General features: G+C 48.6%; 1 protein-coding gene across 7 annotated transcripts in view; it reads left to right on the forward strand.

The window, feature by feature from the left end:
• DNMT3B (DNA methyltransferase 3 beta) overlaps nucleotides 1–18,661 on the forward strand; it is a 34,463-nt gene that overhangs the window by 4,664 nt on the left and 11,138 nt on the right. For 3 of the 7 annotated variants that reach the window (XR_011248000.1, XM_069546901.1, XM_069546905.1), the window contains exons 2-11: nucleotides 7,560–7,740; nucleotides 8,502–8,563; nucleotides 10,020–10,127; nucleotides 10,998–11,123; nucleotides 11,793–12,002; nucleotides 12,983–13,141; nucleotides 14,839–14,946; nucleotides 15,788–15,932; nucleotides 17,562–17,687; nucleotides 17,813–17,857. Coding sequence is in view for 6 of the 7 variants with exons in the window: in XM_069546901.1 (XP_069403002.1) it covers nucleotides 7,566–7,740; nucleotides 8,502–8,563; nucleotides 10,020–10,127; nucleotides 10,998–11,123; nucleotides 11,793–12,002; nucleotides 12,983–13,141; nucleotides 14,839–14,946; nucleotides 15,788–15,932; nucleotides 17,562–17,687; nucleotides 17,813–17,857 (1,264 nt within the window). In the remaining variant the exon portion in view is untranslated. The remainder of the gene's footprint in view (nucleotides 1–7,559; nucleotides 7,741–8,501; nucleotides 8,564–10,019; nucleotides 10,128–10,997; nucleotides 11,124–11,792; nucleotides 12,003–12,982; nucleotides 13,142–14,838; nucleotides 14,947–15,787; nucleotides 15,933–17,561; nucleotides 17,688–17,812; nucleotides 17,858–18,661) is intronic. The other 4 variants (XM_069546904.1, XM_069546900.1, XM_069546903.1 and 1 more) reach the window with 2 other exon arrangements.

Below are 18,661 nucleotides of genomic sequence, written 5' to 3' on the forward strand. Positions count from 1 at the left end.
GGGAATACATTTCCTTGAGCTATCACACTCCTTGTTTTTTGTGCTCTGTTACAACTCATCAGATGCGGCCCCTCCTGGCCTGGTGGCATTTTGGCCATCTGTCCTTAGTTCTGCTTTCTGGTGTCCTCAGCTTTTTTGTGTTTTGAAGAGTTCCTGTCTTAAGAATTTCTTTTGTAATGGTGTCTTCATCTTGTTTTTGGACACATCCTTTATCCCCTTGTTTTAATTTCAGTGTGTAGAGCTCCATCCAATATTTCTGAGTGTCTTTTTTTTGTTGTTGCTGTTTTTGTTTTCCATATCTTAGTTTTGAACTGTGTTCAGAAGGATTTAAAACTGGAGGCTTACTGTGTGGGACGTGGACTGGAATTTGTCTCTGGGTCTCCCAAAATCTGAAGGTAGCTCTCTGATATTGGTATGTCTTATTCCCCATTCCCTGGAGGAGAGGGATCGTCCCTGCCCAGTGGTACAGATCTGGCAGCTAGAAAAGGGACCGGGGAGTTCTCAGTCTGACATTAATTTTTCCTGAGTCAGGTCTCTTATGTTGCAGCCTGGGTGAAGTCATTACCTACCTATTTCTTCATCCTTTCCTGTACTTCCACCTTCTGAGGTTAATGGGGCTTCCTAAGCAGCATTTATTTCCAGTTGCATTTGCTTCCAGTTGCAAATGGGCCTGCTGGGGCCAGAGCGAGGGCCTTCCACTGCCCTTCAGCTCCTGGAGAAGGGATGGTGCCTTCCTGGTGGATGTTCCCAGCAGCCAGCATGGTCCTGGGGCACGTGAATGTGTGCTGGGTGACACCCAAAGGAGGCCCTGGACAGCCTGGGTGTCCTGTAGCTGAAGCACTGGAACCGGAGGAGATACTGCAGGTGAGCGGAAGGAAACCTCACCTGGGACACAGATGTGCAGTGTTAGGCGGGATGCCTGGATGGGCAGGTACTGTCCTCAGGGATTTTCTAGGTTACCAGGGAGGCAGCATGTACCTGCACAATAGGATATGGACAGTTCTGAGCAAATGTACATACAGGTATGGGTGAAATCAAGAAAATCAATGAAACTTTAAGGTTGGCAGGCTTGTCCAAGCAGATACGAGCATTTATTGTAAATGTATCATGATTAAAAGAGGTGGCAGGGGCTAAATACCAAAAAGAGAAGTGAAACCAGAAACATCCCATGTATATAGGGGAACCATATAGAAGAGGTGGAGTTGGGTCATACTAGTCATTGTATGTCTGACTTTCCTTATAGAGAAAATTGAGAGCTCTACCTTATATCATTCAAAAAAACTTCAGATTGACTAAACTTAAATGGTCGTTTTAAAAAGTGACATTTTAAAGTTGGCTTTTTGATTGTAAAAGTCACATGGAGATAGATATGGTTGTCTGTTCTTCCACAGGCTACCTTGCTGAGAAGTTAAAGAAAAAATGCTGGAGGAACATGGCTTACTGTACACAGTAACCGATTAAATGCGATTGTATTGTTAGGTGGGCCTTTTCACTTTGCATGGTTTCATCTAGAAACAGCTGCCCTATTCTTTGCCTCTCAGTGGTCTCCCCAGTGTGGCTGCATGTAATTTAGACAGTCTCCCGTTGATCATTTGTTGGTAGCTTTTCCTTTGACAATGAAGGCAGTGCCAGTCTTTCCACAGGTTTTGGGAAGAACTTTGTGCTGAGTGGATTCCTAGCAGTAGAATTCCTGTATAACAGGATATGGACACTTGGCACTTGAGGTCATACTGTCAGATTGCCATCTTCAATACTGAATCAATATCCCCACAGCACTGGTATGTGGATGGGCTGAGGTTTTAGGCAATGGCAGTAGCAACAGGTGCAGGGCCAGAACTGAGGGAGTGACTGAGGATAGCGGTCTCCTTTCTCCATTCCCCTGGGAAGAGGGCAGAGGACACTTCAGCTGGATTTTGCCTAGGGGTACAAGGCCACAGGAGTGGGTATAGCAGCTCCCAAATCCTCAGCCTTAGGATGTCCCACGTGGCATTTTGGGTGACCCATGGGTTCCCTGTCTTCATCTGCATGACCTTCCTAGGGCTTCTCAAATAACTTGTAGGCGGAAGGGGCTAGTTGCTTGCAACTTGTTTCCATAGGGTAAAAAGTTTGGCTCCAAACTCTAGTTGAAGCTCTCATTTCAGATCTTTCTGTAAGTTCCTAGGTTTTCCTGTAAATTATCTCAAGGGTAATGGTATATAATTTTATTAGTCTATTGACAAATATCCAGAGGTACTGATGTTTCTCTATAATTTTGCTATTAATGAGCAATGTTGCAAGGAACATCTTCATAGCCAGATTTTCTCTTACTTGCCCAGACTGACTACCGGAACATCTTCATAGCCAGCTTTTCTCATACTTGCCCAGACTGACTATTGGAGTCAGTCCTTACGATGATTCTGATAAATATGCCCAGGCCCAACTATTATCATACAATGACAGTGGTGCATGTAGCCTTGACCCGGAGGCACTGAAAAATTCTCCAAACTTGAGTCATCATGGATGAAGGGATGCATCCCCTTGTGAGCCTAAGCCGGGAAATCTGGCACAAAAGCACACGAGACTGAGTAATCTCCAGGTTTTAAGGTTTTGCCATCTGCTTTGGGATCTGTAGCACCAACCATCTACGGAATCAGATGAGGTCACTTCATTGCCTAGGCTGTATGAATGAGGCTTGAGAAGGAAGGACAGTGAGGACATTTTCTTCCTGTTTCCCTGTGAACCTGATCTTTTTTATGAAATTTACTGGAGATTCCTGATCAGGCATAGGGAACTGGGACCCTGTGCTCTGTCCCCAGCCAGGGGGACAGCTGTTTCTGTCCTCCTTGACTTTGTCTGTACTGTCTCCACTGCCTCCCTTCTCCCCACTCACCTGGGTGAGCTGTCCCTCCCTGGCCTTAAACTTTTTAAACTGTTTAAACCTAAAAACTGCTTACTGCATTGTTTCATGATGTCTTTAAGATCTGCCTCCTGGACTAAGGCCTCTGTCTCCATCACTCAGTCACTCTGGGAACCTCATCAAGGAAACTGCTTATCTGTTTCCTCTGAGCTTGCTTCCTCATCTACAGAATGGGGATCATAAGAGTAACTAACTCTTTTGCGGTACATGCTGAGTGCTCTATCTCAGCCATTTTGGGAAACAGCAAAGAATACTTGAGTAGTTCAAGGGGAGGAGTCAGGAGTCGATTCCCCTCCCACAGGCCAAGGAGGAACTTTTTAAATAGGGGAGGTGGGAATGTCTTTCACCCTTTCTCTCCCTTTTTTGCTTTACAAATCTCTAAACCCTGGGTGGACAGAGTCGGTCAGGGATCCCCAAGGTCCTCCTCCGCTAACCTTGCCATCAAGCCCGCCATCACCCCCTTCCTGCACTGTAAGTTTAATTAATGCAATTAACATTTACAGAGTGCCAGGAAATAGCTCTGCTGCTGGTACCAGCCTGGAGGAAATGAATGACATCACTTCTCAGGTTTATAGCTGGGTTGCGGGGAGTCCCTGGGCCTCCTCCTCCCTGAGTCTAATTGGGGGTGCTACCCACCCTTCTGTCTGCCACATTGCATTTGGACACGTCTGACCTGGTTCAGTCAGGACACAAGCATCCTGCACTAATGAGGCAGGGTCTTGCAGGGGGAACCTTGCCTGTGAGCCCACCCGGCACCGCTGACCATCCCGAAGTCACATGCTGGACCCCAGCCTCTGGGAAAGGGTCAGAGTTCACCTGCATCTCGAGGTTGGACCACCACCTCCTGTGATGGTGAATACTCAGCTGGTGTAAGTCCCTCAGCCATACAGCTCCCGAAGCTCCTGGAACGAATGGTGCATTGTTCATAACTCATCTCAGGCACAACAGTTCCAGGCACGTGCCCTGGATTGCCTGGGCATGAGTTTGGCACTGCCACTTTGCTGGGTGACTTAATTCATTTGAGTCTGTTGAGGGCAGGTTGATGAGAGGACTTGCCTCGGGTTGGGGTGGGGGTTAAGAGGTGTCAGTTCCACCCTTAGCAGACAGGAGGGGCCTGGGACATGCTAACAGCCAAGTGGCAAGTGTCCTGGAGCTGGTATGTCAGCCCCTCTGGGAAAATCCCTGGGGAATCTGCCACCACTCAGGATTGGGATCCCTCTAGATAAAGGAGCTGGCTTGTGCTGGGGGCCACATTATCTGGGAAATGCCAATTTTGGCTCATTAGAAGCCAAACAACTTCATGAGAGAGATGTATTATCTACCATTACAAACCAATCCCTGGTGCTAATATCTTCCTGTTGCCAAAAGCAGGTAGTTAAAATTCATGCCTTCTTGTTTAAGTTCCCTGGGAGCATTCTTTTGAGTGAGTACGTATTATGTTGCCTAACCTCAGTTTGCTCATCTGTTATACAGGGATAATATTAATGGTATGTAAGGATTAAGTGAATTCATACAGGTAAAGCACAAGGGTGCCTGGCATATGGGAGTAAATACTGAGAAAAATGATCAAGATTTGTGGATCTTCATGAAGGCCAGATGATTACTTATGGAAGCCTTTGAGAGAAGCCTTCCTTGTTTTGACCTGTGGTTTCTGAAATCTGAATATGTGATAGGGCTTCTAGGTTGAGGGCCTAACAGTAGCACATGCCTGTAGGTGTTCGGGTCATGTGTATAATGTGGAGGAGATATATAATGTGTGTAGAGTGTCGAGGAACCGAGCTGGGCATCTTTAAATCTGGCCAGTTCTGGACTCTGGTGTGTGTGTGTGTGTGTGTGTGTGTGTGTGTGTGTGTGTTGTAACTAGTGAAGTGAAAGCGAAAGTTGCACAGTCATGTCCGACTCTTTGCGACCCCGTGGATTATACAGTCCATAGAGTCCTCCGGGTCAGAATACTGGCGTGGGTAGTAGGCTCCCTACTCCAGGAGATCTTCCCAACCCAGGGATTGAACCCAGGGCTCCCACATTGCAGGTGGATTCTTTAGCAGCTGAGCCACCAGGGAAGCCCAGGAATACTGGAATGGGCAGCCTAGCCCTTCTCCAGCTGATCTTCCCAACCCAGGAATCTACTGTCATTGCAAATTCTGGGTGGTGAAAACTACAGGGAAGGAACTTTTAATGAAATCACATTGAATGATGCCACTGGAAGTAAGAATATTTTACCTACCTAGCTCACCCCAGCGTACCCAGGTAGTTGGTCATAGAGCAGGTTGGTTTCCTTCCCTGAAATCTTCCTCCAGTCCCTGTGGGTTTGGTTCTAGGGGCAGAATTTTTCCTGACTGTTGAGATCTGGCTTTGGGAAGGAGCTCTGCTCACCTGTCCATCCCTCTAGCGGGCTGGCAGACAAGTTGGCACTGCTGAGGCCCCAGGGGAGCCTGAGGTGGTTAATCATAGTTAATCACTGTCTGCTCCGGGCTGCAGGCTCTAAATGGGTCTGTCTAGGAGAGAGATTCCTGTTGACCCAGGTGGGGACTGTCTGAGGGAACTCTGAGCCCCTCATAAGAGGGAAGGAAGCCTTGTCCCTTGATTTCAGCCTCTGACCTGCTACCCGCTCCTGACTGAAGCGCTGTCTTCAGTCTGCCCTCTCCGCTCCCCAGAGCTCCCTGTGGAACCACCCCATGGCCAAGTTTCCCACCCTCTGCCAGGCCATCCATGTTACTTAGTTCACTGGTTTGGCCTGAGGCAAAACACTGGAAATTAATGATTACTCTGAACCACTCTCCAGCAGTTTTCCTGAGACACTGGCCACTTGGACTCAGGAGCTGGCTATGGGGTCAGACAACCTGTTCTTCCGGGTCAGGGCTTGAGAGTAAAAGGGCTAGAGAAGCAGCTAATCAGGCTGGGTTAGGCATTCCTCCTTTTCCTTGGGGCTGGTGAGATTCCTTAATATGTATTGAGAGAAAATAACACCAGGAACTGTGAACCTGCACACTCTGGACTGCATGGGTTAGTTAAATGCTCTGTGTCAGTGTATGCATTTGTGACCCAGGCAGTATTTTTTTTTTCCCTTTTCATTGAACTGCTCAGAATCCAGCTTGCAGAATCTTGGTCAAACCCCAAGCTCCACAGTGAAAGAACTAACCACTGGACTGCCAGGGAATTCCAAGGCAGGGTTTCTTTAACTTGCGTATAGACTACCCAGGGATCCTGTGAAAATGTTGATCCTAATTTAGTAGGTGCCTGAGAATTCTGCAGGAGCATCAGAGGTCTACCCACACCTGGGGGATGGACTGATGCCCAGGGTGGAATTAAGAATCCATAGGACATTGCATACCTGCCCGGGTGGTGCGGGGGTGGGGGTGGGGGTCGGGGGGTGGGGTGGTGGTGGTGGTGCACTGAGAAGTTGATCACTGAGCGCCACAGCGCCCCCTGGTGGGTGTGCTGGCAGCATCCCCACTGCAGCTCACAGCTCTGTAGCCTAGATGACGCTTCTGGAAGGTCACCTGGGAGGCTTGTTTGGATTTTTGGGTACTATGTGGTGAGTCTGTCTCCAAGAAAGGGAATACGGGCCAGGAGGGCTCAGCGCCCATAGGCAACTGTTTGCTGGGGAAACTTCACAAGCAGGGTTCCTGTGGCAACAAATACTTCATCTCCATTTGGGCTTCACCCTTCCTCTTACATGTGAGGTTTTTATTTTTGATGTTGAAGATTGACATGGTCTGTGGGTCAGTTTTCCTGTTCTACAAAATGGGCCCAAAATCACATTAGGAGGAATAAATGAGAGTAAGGTACATGTTCTTGAGGCCAACATGTTGCAGGCAGTAGGGCCAGGTCAAAGGTCACACAGCCTTCCAATGCATGCCTGAAGACCTGGCTGGAGCTGGTCTTAGCTTAATAGCCTAGTGATGATGCAGTTACCAGGGTGGGCAGGGGTGGGGAGGCAAAGGCCCAGAGGTGGGGTGGGGTTGGAGCAGATGGGTAACATGTCCCTGGTTAACCCATCCTAGTCCTTCCCCCTGTGTCTCCTCCATTCCTTCCCTTCTTGGGAACTTGGGACTCTGAGCCCCAGCTGGTAAGGGAGGAGGAGAGTGAGCGACAGGCCAACAGACCAATGGGCCCCGGAGGTTGTGATGGGGCGGGGCTTGTGCTGCCATGGAGAGGAGAGAAGCTGTTCTGTGGGGGAGGAGGGGACGGTGGGAAGAGGACCTGGAGATTGAGGGGAAGGGAGAGAGCAAACAAAGGGGTCAGGAGGGAAAATAATGCACTGACTTCCCGAGGCCCTGCAGAGACTGGGCAGGGAGAGCGCGCCAGGGGCAGAGGGGACCAAGGCTGGCGGCAGGCAGGCCGGCCTTAGATGGCATTGTTTGAAGTGGCCGGCTAATTGCACAGAACAGCCTGAGCCTCAGACCACGGCCCAGCCCCCTCCTCTGTCCTGGGTGCTGGCTGCTGAGCCTTCGGGTCGAGTGGCCACATGGAACCAAGTCCTGAGCCTCCGAGTTTGGTGAGGGGGGCAGGCTATGGGGGGCGGCCTGGGTGGGGTCCTGAGAATCACTCCCAGGCCCTCTCTTGGCCTGAGGACTTGCTGACATTGGCAGAGGTTTAGGGGCACACTGCGCCCTTCCACCCTTGCATCTCTGCTGCCCTCCTCACTCTGGCCTTCCTACAGGAAACAATGAAGGCAGACACCAGACAACTCAACGGAGAGGAGGACGCCAGCAGGAGGGAAGACTCCATCCTCACCAATGGGGGCTGCAGCGACCAGTCTTCGGACTCCAAGGATGCGCCCTCACCCCCGATCCTGGAGGCCATCAGCACCCCTGAGATCCGAGGTGGCAGAGGTGGCAGAGGTGGCGTGGCCTGTGGGGAGGAGGGGTGAGGAGGGCGGTCACAGTGGACCACAGCTGGGACAAGGCCCCCGAGCAGGCGCAAGGCGGGCTGTGGGAGTCTGGGCTCTGACGACCCCTGCCCCAGCCCCAGGGCAGGGAAGAGCTGCTCCCTTTCTCCTGTCACCTCCACTGGGACAGAGTAGGTGACCCCAAGCCAATGAGCCCTTCTGTTCCAGATAAGGGGGTGGACACAGCATAGGTAGACTGGGGTGTTTGACACTTCTATGGGGACAGCCTTCTCCCCTTGCACCTGGGCCTGTCATTTTTCTGGGAAGAAAAGAAGAGGCAGCGAGCATCTCAGGCTTGTTGCCAGTCCCAGCCTCTCTCTCTTCCCCTCCTCTCTGCTGCGCTGAGATCACATCACCTGGGATCCTCCCTGCTGAGATTTTCTGGCCCAGCTGGTTTGGAAACCCCTGTATTGTCTCATCCTGCTGTCAAGAGAACTCTTCAAGTTAGGCCTTCCCATAGAACTTCCTAGAGGGTGAAAGTGTTCTCTTTCTGCACCGTTCACATGACCGCAAGGAGCCACATGCGAGCACTTAATGTGGCTGCGCTGGCAGGCACTGGCTTGCTCCTTTAGTGGAGTTAGTGGCCACTGATTTGGGCAGCATAGGAAGGAACTGTTCAAGGGCTAGGATTTAACCCCTTGAGGATGTCACTGGGTTTAGGGAGACCAGGAGAGCCCCTTCTTCACAAGAGACTCTGGTTCCGCCTTCTTCCAGGCCGCAGATCAAGCTCACGACTGTCCAAGAGGGAGGTCTCCAGCCTGCTAAGTTATACTCAGGTACTGGTTCTGGGGTCACATTTCTGGGATTCAGGGGAACTCTATGATTTGCATATTAAGTAGGGAACCTGAGGCCCACTTAAACTGATGGCCAGCAAGTACTTGATGAATGAGGAATTTGAACACTGCCAGGTACACAGAAGACTTAGAACAACCTCAGGTAAAGTGACGTTTGCTGCTGTCACATGCTGAGTTTTTGAAATGAATGTTTTTCTCAATCTGGATGATCAATTGAACTGATAAATTTCTACTGTAACAGAATTTTTTTTACCCCTGAAAGGAATCCAGCTTGCTCATGGTATGTTTTAAATTGGATCTACTTTAGAATTTAACATCTATTCATGAGTAAAATGAATGTATGATTTTATGTCTTGTAATATACCTGTGTGTGGTTTGACAGTAAGATTGTATGGCCCTGTGGCCTCAAGGATTTTATTTTTTCCTTTTGGAAAGAACTTGCCTACCTTATTAGGGGATTTTCAACTATCACTGAAATATCTTTTACCAATGGGCAATGTCAAGGTTTCTACTTGATTAGTTTTTTCCAAGTTGTAGCTTTTCCATGTTTTTTTTTTTTTAAACTCATGACACTATTTATGCCTTCTGTTTTCCTATGAATCATATTAGAGTTTTGTTAATTCAGGTCCGTATCAGGCATTGGGGACAGAGTCACGGTTGAAAGTTGTAGACAATGAGAACTCCCCCTCATACGGCTTGTCTTGTCCTCATGGAGGACCACGCGTGGGCACCCAGATAATGAGGATCAGGAGCTGAGGGGACCTGGTAGGGACAGCACTGGAACAGAGACTCAGAACAGCTGTTCTGACCTCTTGGAACTTCCTCTGTGCCCTGCCTTGGCAAGCATGCATTACTTGATTCTCACTATAACTCTGTTGTGCTATAAGGGAAGAACCATTGTGCCAGTTTTAAAGAGAGGACCGGACCCACTCAAGACCTTAGTTGGCAAGGGAAAAGTCAAGTTCTTAACACTCTGGCCAGACATCGGACTGCGCCCCGCCTCTCTGACTCTTGTGCTGAGTTTTTGTTGAGTTCCGTGGGCAGCTCGGGATGTGTATTTGACACAGGACTCGTGCCATTTCTTCTTGGCCATTATGTCAGGAAGCATCTTCCTCAAGCCTGTTTCCCCCAGACGCTGTTGATTGTGGAAACTCACCAGGTCTCCCTGCTGGGTACAGCAGTTAGTCTAACCATGAAATGATGATTTTTGAATTCAGGAGAAACCCCAGTGGAATTAGAAAACCAAAGAAAAGGTGTCAATGCAAAGGGCATCGTGAAGCCTTTTGTGCCCATACCTGTAAAATCTTTTGAACAATATGAGGTTGCAGATCTTTTAAAGTCTACTCAGACCAATATTGTTTTCAATATGACTGACTCTTCATTTTTAAACTATCTTGGTTATATGACATCTAAAATTCATAATTTTTCATTTATAAAGGACCTGACGGGTGATGGAGGTGGCAACGGAGAAGACGGGGATGGCTCCGACACTCCAGTGATGCCAAAGCTCTTCCGGGAAACCAGGACTCGGTCTGAAAGCCCAGCTGTAAGTGTCTACCCCTGAGCTGAGGCACTTCAAACACACACATGCCTGCATTAAATGCCTTGTCTAGGATCTCCCTGGAGGAACTTTGAACAAATGTTCTGAAATTAGAAAGTGACAGCAAACCTCATTAATTATGATTGAGATGGTTTTCACATGGCAGGTCTCTACTTTTCTGGGGAGCATTCTAAGAAGTGCCCAGGGGTATAGTTTACAGGTGGATGGTTCCAGTGCCAGCCAGTTACCTTTGGGACCAAGTTGCTTCTGTAGGTGGATTCTATGACTAAAAAGTCTGGAAATGGGAAGGCAGTTATTGCTTACGGTCACCCAGCCTGCTGTTAGGAAGCAGACTGACTCTTGGTAACCATGGCGTGTGCCATTGATAATCCTATCCAGCACATGATGTCTATCGGCCTGTTTTCACAGATGACAGAAAATGCCAGTAGTTTACCCATGGTTAAGCATTAACTCTTGTGTGCAGGATTTGAACACGGTCTGCAAACACTCAAGTTCATGCCTTTTTGAGAAGAAAGCCTAAGGGAGTTCGCCTCTATCTTGAAGAATGCAACAATGATAATAATGCTTGCAGGAAAGAAGTCTTTGAGAATAAATGTGGATTTTGTCAGTTCAATTTGCAGGTGCCAGTTTCAGCTGTACGAGGCCAAGTACAGCCAAGTACAGCCACGCTGCCCCCTTACTCCTCTCTCACTAGGGAATTCAGGGGTGGGAAGTTAGCAGACCAGAGTGAGTCAACCACCGCCTTCACTCCTGTTGGCCTGGGGTGGCCTCTCAAGTCTAGTTCTCTGGGCCCACGGGCTGAGCCTCCAGCCTCCATTCACCAAAGGCCTTGTGCTTATCCTCTCTTGCTTCCAGGTCCGAACCCGAAATAACAGCAGTACCTCCAACCGGGAGAGGCACAGGCCCTCCCTACGTTCCACCCGAGGCCGGCAGGGCCGCAGCCACGTGGATGAATCCCCCGTGGAGTTCTCAACTACCAGGGTTGGTTCCCCGGATGCTCAGATCCCTACCCCCCGCCCAGGCTCTTAACTGGGGACTCTGCCCCTCTCAGCACACCAAGTGGCTGCTATTTATATAACCTGCTTCCTTTCTTCACTCCTCTCCTTTCAGGTTCCTGCCTTTCCTTTCTCTCCTGGGAGCTGGCTAAGCTCTTCCTAAGGCTGAAGACTTCTCTCCTGGCCTAATCCCTAGACAGAACCCTGGTGGGAAGTGCAAGAATTCCCTGTGAACTGGGTCGTTACACTTCCTAAGAATAAGCTGAAAACACTGATTTCAGAACTGTCTTGTCTCCTTAGTATCTTCAGTGACTCTTCTAGAGGCAACCCCATGGGTTACAGCAACTCTCAACTCCTATGTCAGGGCTAGGCACCAGGAAGCCCGCTCTGAGCATCACTTGTTATCCTGTCTTGGTCCTTAATTCTGTCCTTGTTCTTCCGGAAGTTGTTTTCTCTCCCCACTTATGGGACACTTACTTGTTCCTGGAAAACTGTCCCTGTTGGTCTCTGTTCTGTTAACTTATGTCTTCACTCTGCTTCACTCCTGCTTGACTGAGAAGCAGTTGGGTGCACCTCTGGCTCTGGCCACTGCCCTCCCGCCCCCCACCCCACCCCGGTCTGCTGTGGCCCATGCTCTGCGTCCTTGTGTTCACAGTCCCTGAGGCGAAGGACAGGATCCTCTGCAGGCACGCCGTGGCCGTCCCCTGCCAGCCCCTACCTCACCATCGACCTCACAGACGAGGATGTGGTGCCGCAGGGCAGCAGCACGCCCTATACCCGCCTGGCCCAGGACAGCCAGCAGGAGAGCATGGAGTCCTCGCAGCTGGACGTAGAGGGCAGAGATGCAGACAGCACCGAGTATCAGGTACCGCTGGGAAGGGCTGAATGCAGCGAAAAGTTACCCAGAGGTGACTTAAGACTTTTTGTCACTTTCATCACAATAATTGATTCATTCTCCAAGTGCATTTCCCATTTGTCAAGTGGCCCTTCCTGTATCCTTATCTCGACATTGACTCAGACACCAGATTAGTTTGCCTCCGAAGTTTTTGTGAACATCATGTCTTTGTACTTAGAAATGTATATACACAGATAATCCACAATTCTATTCATCAGGTGTGTGTATACACACAATTTTTGATTGGCTTCTTTAACTTAAGAACTGAAGTTACCTCACTTCCATGTCTACTCCATCAGGTTTTGTTCATCACCAACCAGCTGAGCTTGCTGGCTTCACTCAGGCTTTGCTACATATGTGTTACTCTATGTACACATACCGTGTAGAAATCTGCTTTCCAAGTACATGACTTCAGAGTAGATCTTAATGCATTTTAATAGCTTCCATGATTCCATGGGCATCTCTCCTTTTACGGCAAGCTTTTTACGTGCAAATGGCCAATTTTTTTTTTTTTTTTACATTCTAACGACTTGTACTATCCCATTTTATGGCCTGTGGGAATATCCAGGGCTTTTACTCGATTCTTCGTATGAGTTTTCAGTTTTGTTTTTTGTTTTTTTGACTTTGCAGTTTAACATGTTTCCCAGATACTAGGTCAGATATTACAGGTGACATACTGTAGGTCCAACCTATAAAAGCTCATGTTCTTGTCATGCAACCAAACCTGCCCATCCTATGCTCCTTATTTTCAAGCAATTCTCCTGAGTTTTCAACCAGGAAGTGTTGGAGGGATAGGGAACTTCCTGAGGAACTCTGCCTGCACTTGCCGGAAGCCCTGTGCTGGACTCTGAGGCAATGCCCATCAGGGCTGGTGGGACAGGGAAGGCTTTTCCTCAGTCCAGCCAGTCGATCTCACTGCGATTTCGTTCCTGTGGTTTTTCTTCTTGCAGGATGGGAAAGAGTTTGGAATAGGAGATCTTGTGTGGGGAAAGATCAAGGGTTTCTCCTGGTGGCCTGCCATGGTGGTGTCCTGGAAGGCCACCTCCAAGCGGCAGGCGATGTCTGGCATGCGGTGGGTCCAGTGGTTTGGTGATGGCAAGTTCTCCGAGGTGAGTCCAGGATGAGATGGGCCTTACTTAATGGGCTTATGGACAGAGCCAGGGTTTCCTTCCCTTACTTTTCCAGTTGCCCTTTGACATAACAGCCTGCTCTCTGCGATGGATGTGGCTCAGTGACTCCGTGTGTCCAGGGCTCACACCAGCCCAGAGCTCTGATTCATGGCCACTTGGCCTCCGGTTTATTTCTCTGTGACAGAGTCACCAGTATAGGTTCTGAGGGGCAAGAGTGGCCACCTGGGAAAATACTCTCTAAGTATTCCATTTGAGAAGCCGGAAAAAGATAGGAAGGAGGGAGGTCTCTGACTTATCATTTAGCCCTGGGGGCCGGGACATCCCTGGCTGGGCTTAGAGATGAATCCAGGGTCGCTTGGTGACAGTTATGGGAAAGTTCTTTGGAGATTTCAGCGTTTCTTGATTTTGATATTAGCCATTTAAAGCTCATCTTATTGAGAATCTGTGTTAGGGATGAATCAGGTTGATTTGATTCTTCCACCTTTTAAGACATCTTCTTAGACTCCAGGTTTTGACTAGAACGCAAGGAACAATACTTTTCCTGTGATGTTGTTTTTAGCTCATCCAGAGCTAAAGTGTGTCCAGAGGTTAGGTGAGGAACATCCAGTGTGTCCAGAGGTTAGCTGAAGAACAAGTTGGCAGGTTGGCAGGGATGGAGACAGGTGTGAGAATGAAGAACCAGCTAGTAAGTTGAAACTCTGATTTTCTCATTGAATCTTTCCCATTAGCAACATTGTTCTCAATGGGTAACAATAGTCTCCCTGATAGGGAAAGTTCACATGTAGAGTTCCTCCCTGACCAGCAGGGGGAGCCAAAGGACAAATATCTGGGGCCTGTGCCCTGAAGCATCTAATTGCAAGAAAGTGGGCAAAGACTTGTGTGAAATGAAATGAAAAGAAACATGGAGGGTTTGTAATTTCTTTGGCAAGTGAGACATAAAATGTGCTTAGCACAACCATATCTGATTCTACTGAGATGCTGTTGTCTTAGCATTACAGGGTGTAATTGCAATAAGGGGCCTGGTGCTTAGGCTGTAGGCTGTATTGAAACAGTTTGGCCTTGCGGTGGCACCTGAATTTCCATGCACAATGGTTGAACTGCAGTTTCTTTTCATCAGTGGTGGTGACACCCCTATGGGTGATCAGGCTTAGAAATGTAAATAGAGGTGATCATGAGTGCCATCACTGGGGAGAATGAGACATTACGTGTCTCTTGAGCTCTGAAACCTGAATGCCCGGTTTCATCTCATTGGCAGCCTGAATGGTTCATGCATGACCTGGGGACGTGGGAATGAGACTTTGAGATCATTAGCCCCAGTTGAATTCATGTATCAACAAATCATAGGTACTAAAAAGAGCTTAACTCTGTGCCATGTACTATTCTCTAATCCCATCCCTTAGCTCACTTAATAAATGGCTGAAATAAATAGTAAATAGTAATCATAGCTATTTGTTATGCTTAGGAAGGAGGTTAGAACATGTATCAAACCCTTTGAAAGTTGGAGCACCCATGGAAAATTGTAAAACAGAGCTGCACGGGGGCCACACCAGGGACTATTTAGGTCATTCGCTCTTAAAATATCGGTGAACTTGATCCTCAGAGATAAACTCATGAGAAGTCCAGGGCACCCCAGATATAGGCTGTGGGTGGATGTTGATGACAACTTTCTCTTCTAGATTCCAGCAGATAAGTTGGTGGCATTGGGATTGTTCAGCCAGCACTTTAACCTGGCGACCTTCAATAAGCTGGTCTCTTACAGGAAGGCCATGTACCATGCTCTGGAGGTAACTTGGCAGTGGGTGGCTAGCCTGGCCCCAAGAATGGGATTAAAGCAAGGAACATACAGAAAGCCAACTCAATCCACAGTGTGGCCAAGAATGACTTGGAGGGGACCTGGGCAACCAGCGGAAGAGATTAAAAGATAGCGTTCTAAAGGGGCATGCTGAGAAGGGAAGGAAGGGGTCTGAGACTGTCCATAATTTCCCAGTGCTGCTCCCGTGTCCCACTGATGTCTGTCTGAATTGCCCTCTGAATGAGGAAGGAGGACCCCTGGGAAGTAAGAGGCAATATCAGCATTAGTGAGCGGCGATATTAGCATTAGTGAGCAAGCTTTTCCAGAGCTTGTTCAAAAGGCCAAGATTATGCAGCTGCTGAGGTCAGCTGCTTCCTCCCCTTGTCCATGGGAACCGTCAGGCTCTGTCCTTCCTCTACCTTCTCTTGGATTTGCAGTGATCAGTGTCATCTGTCCCGCATGTGTGAGACCAAGCACTAGGCTTAATTAGACATTAAGGCTTCACCTCCACACCTTTCTCAGAGACCATGAAATAACGCTGACTGATACTTCTCCTGCAGCTAAGAGTGGCCCAGCTAATTCTGGCCTGACCACTCCATTTCTCTACAGGGAGGAGATCATATTTGGTGCCTCTGCAGGGAGATTGAACGCTTCTTCGTGGCCTGTCCCTGCTCCTCCCTCCCTGTCACATACCACAGCTCAGGACAGCTGTCTGGCTATGAAGGGCCCAGTGTGAAGGGGAATGAGGCCCCAGCAAGGGGAGTCCCTGGGTGGGGTAAGCCAGGCAAATACCCACCCCGCCTGTTTATCAGATTCTATCTCTGTCTCGGCAGAAAGCCAGGATCCGGGCTGGCAAGACATTCCCCAGCAGCCCTGGAGACTCGCTGGAAGATCAGCTGAAGCCCATGTTGGAGTGGGCCCATGGAGGCTTTAAGCCCACAGGGGTCGAGGGTCTCAAACCTAACAACAAGCAACCAGGTATGAATGACGCCCTGTGGCACTCCCCTGCCACACTGCTGGTGAGAGCACCCTTGGGTGGCACAGTCACGCCTGCTGCCTCTCACTTCACCCCGGCTTTCCAGCAGTCAGTTATCCCTGGCTGACTAAGTTAGTTTTTTCCCAAAAAACAGCCCAAACATTTCTAGTTTCACTGGCCACTTTTCCTGCTAGACGGTCAAGTACAGATAATTGAGATTGAATCTGTTCTGAAAGCTTCAGTAAACAGTCACGGTGGAATGTTCACTAGCACCTTATTTATTTTTTTTAAGGGGAAAAAATTAAGCTTTGCATATTGGAGAAAACTAGGACAGTGTTTTAAAAAACCCTCAAAACACCCCAAATCTAGGTCACCTCCATTTAGAAAGGGGCACCATCCATCCTCAAGTTGACCAATATCGCAGTGCCATGTTTAGGCAGCTGCTTTCCTGTTTCTCTCCAGAAATCCAGAATGTCTTCTCACCCTTCCATTTAACGCCATGTTTTCTGTTCTGTTTTGTCCCTCCCCCCAAAAAAGTGGTTAATAAGTCGAAGGTTCGTCGTACAGGCAGTAGGAACTTAGAAGCCAGGAAACACGGTATTCCTTCACCATCTTTTGACTATGTACTCTTTTCTCTGCACTTTCTTTCAATCTGTTTGCACATAAAGTACTCTGAAAAGAATCAAATATGTTTACAAGTCACCCTGAACTTTCACCTTTTCCCTCCAACCCTCACAACTGTCTTCCAGGTGACTGGTTGGGTGTGCACGTCCTTCCAGCTCTTTCTGTACACTGGTTGGATTTCTACTTTTCCCTTCATTTCTCAATATTTATGGTATAAGCACTGTTAAATGTCATTTTTTCACTAAAGTGTCCTTATGATATTAATGGCTGTGTAATTTTCTCTCCTAGGGATAGAGTCAAATTAAACCATGTCCCTTAATAGATTATACTGTGTAGATTGAATAAAAATAGAATTTATAGAAATAAAAACAGTAGCCGCCTAACATAATTCAGTGTTTTTTAGTAGCCACATCAAAAAGCTTAAATTAATATTGATCATACACTTAATCTGTTTCAGCATTTAGTATAAAAAAATGATGGTCCTCTTGTCAATATCTTGCTTTAAGTGTCTTAGAACATCTCAACTGGGACACTGAGTTTCCATTACAAACAGTTGATCTGTGTTTTCACCAATGTCCGACTTGTTCCAAATGGACTAGTTAATGGGATCTATCAAAAGTTTTAAAATTTGCATCAGAATTAAATTAAAACACAGTTCCTCAGTCACACTGGTGAGACTGCCAGTTCTCAGTAGCTATCTGTGGCTTTCAGCTGATCAGAGATCTTGGGCAGAGTTGGTTGCATCTGTAGACTGAGCTGTGTCTACTTCCCTCATGCTGGATCTAGAGGATGCTTTTGCACCTATAGCTGTTTAAGGCCCTGTACATGGGTTAGGTACGTGAGTTTCAGATAACATCATCCTCATCCAAGTTGTCCATAGAAGGGCCATGTGACACCCAGCGGTTACAGCCAGATGCAGCTGGCACCCAGGCCTAGCACACAGGGTCCTGTGCTTCCAGCACCCTCCTCCCACCCAGCCGCGGCTGCCTTCTCCTCACCTTTCACAGAGAATAAGACGCGGAGACGCACAGCTGACGACTCAGCCACCTCTGACTACTGCCCCCCACCCAAGCGCCTCAAGACAAATTGTTATAACAACGGCAAAGACCGAGGAGAGGAGGACCAGAGTCGAGGTGACTGTGGGGCAGGGAGGCTGGGGGCCCATCCATCCTCAGTTGGTTGTGGGTAGGAGGGGGGAACACCCAGCACAAGGCTCTCTAACCTTATCTTTTCTCATCACCTTGTCTTTTCTCAACAGAACAAATGGCTTCGGATGTTGCCAGCAACAAAGGCAATCTGGAAGGTAACGCCCTCTCCCTTGCTGGCTTCCCTTCCTTGGTGGTGCTCCCAGCTAGTGCTCCAGTGCTGCTGGTCTGCCCTGTCCTGCAGAGGTTAGCCCCAAACTCTGCCTTGACCTCAGGGTGAGGTGTGGACACCTACCTTACTCAGGTGCTACTTAGAATTGAGTTGCCTGATTTTCACTGAGGATGATTCCTAAGGTCGGTGAGCAGGAAGGATGCTTGGGGACAGTAAGGAAATGACGCTTGGACCAGGAGCGTCACAAACCTGAAACCACGATCTGTGGCCTCGTTAGCCCCCTGAACAAGCACTGCAACTGGCTCAGAGGTGGAAGACTGTCATTCTCAAACCAGCTCTGGTTCCTTTGCCTTGGCTGGGAACCCAGTACACTTCTGTTGGGTCTCGGAATGTGTGAGGAAGGCTGTCTGTTGCATCCTCACCCCCATGTCCTTTAGTCACCATATGAAGTGGCTGGTCACTTCAGGGTCAGAAAACGGCACAGCTGCTGATGCAGGAAGCCCACGTTGGGGGCAGAGCCTGACAATCCTCGGGACCTGGACCATGATCTTCCCCAGCCCTAAAGACCCCTTCAGCCATCTGTCTGCTTCCTGGATGGGCGTGGGGTGAGGGTCCTTGGTATTCGATAGGCCCAGCCCACTTGGGCAGACCTGTAAGACCCGCTGATGGGACATGAGGCAGGAAAGCCTAGTAGGAAAAGGACCCCGGCTCTTGAAATCACAGATTATAGGTTGTGTGTAGGATTGGTCACAGTCAAGTCCTATCCTTGACAACCAGCAAATTGGCACGA

Source organism: Ovis canadensis, chromosome 13 (genome assembly GCF_042477335.2).
Source record: "Ovis canadensis isolate MfBH-ARS-UI-01 breed Bighorn chromosome 13, ARS-UI_OviCan_v2, whole genome shotgun sequence".
NCBI classification, from domain to species: Eukaryota; Metazoa; Chordata; class Mammalia; order Artiodactyla; family Bovidae; genus Ovis; species Ovis canadensis.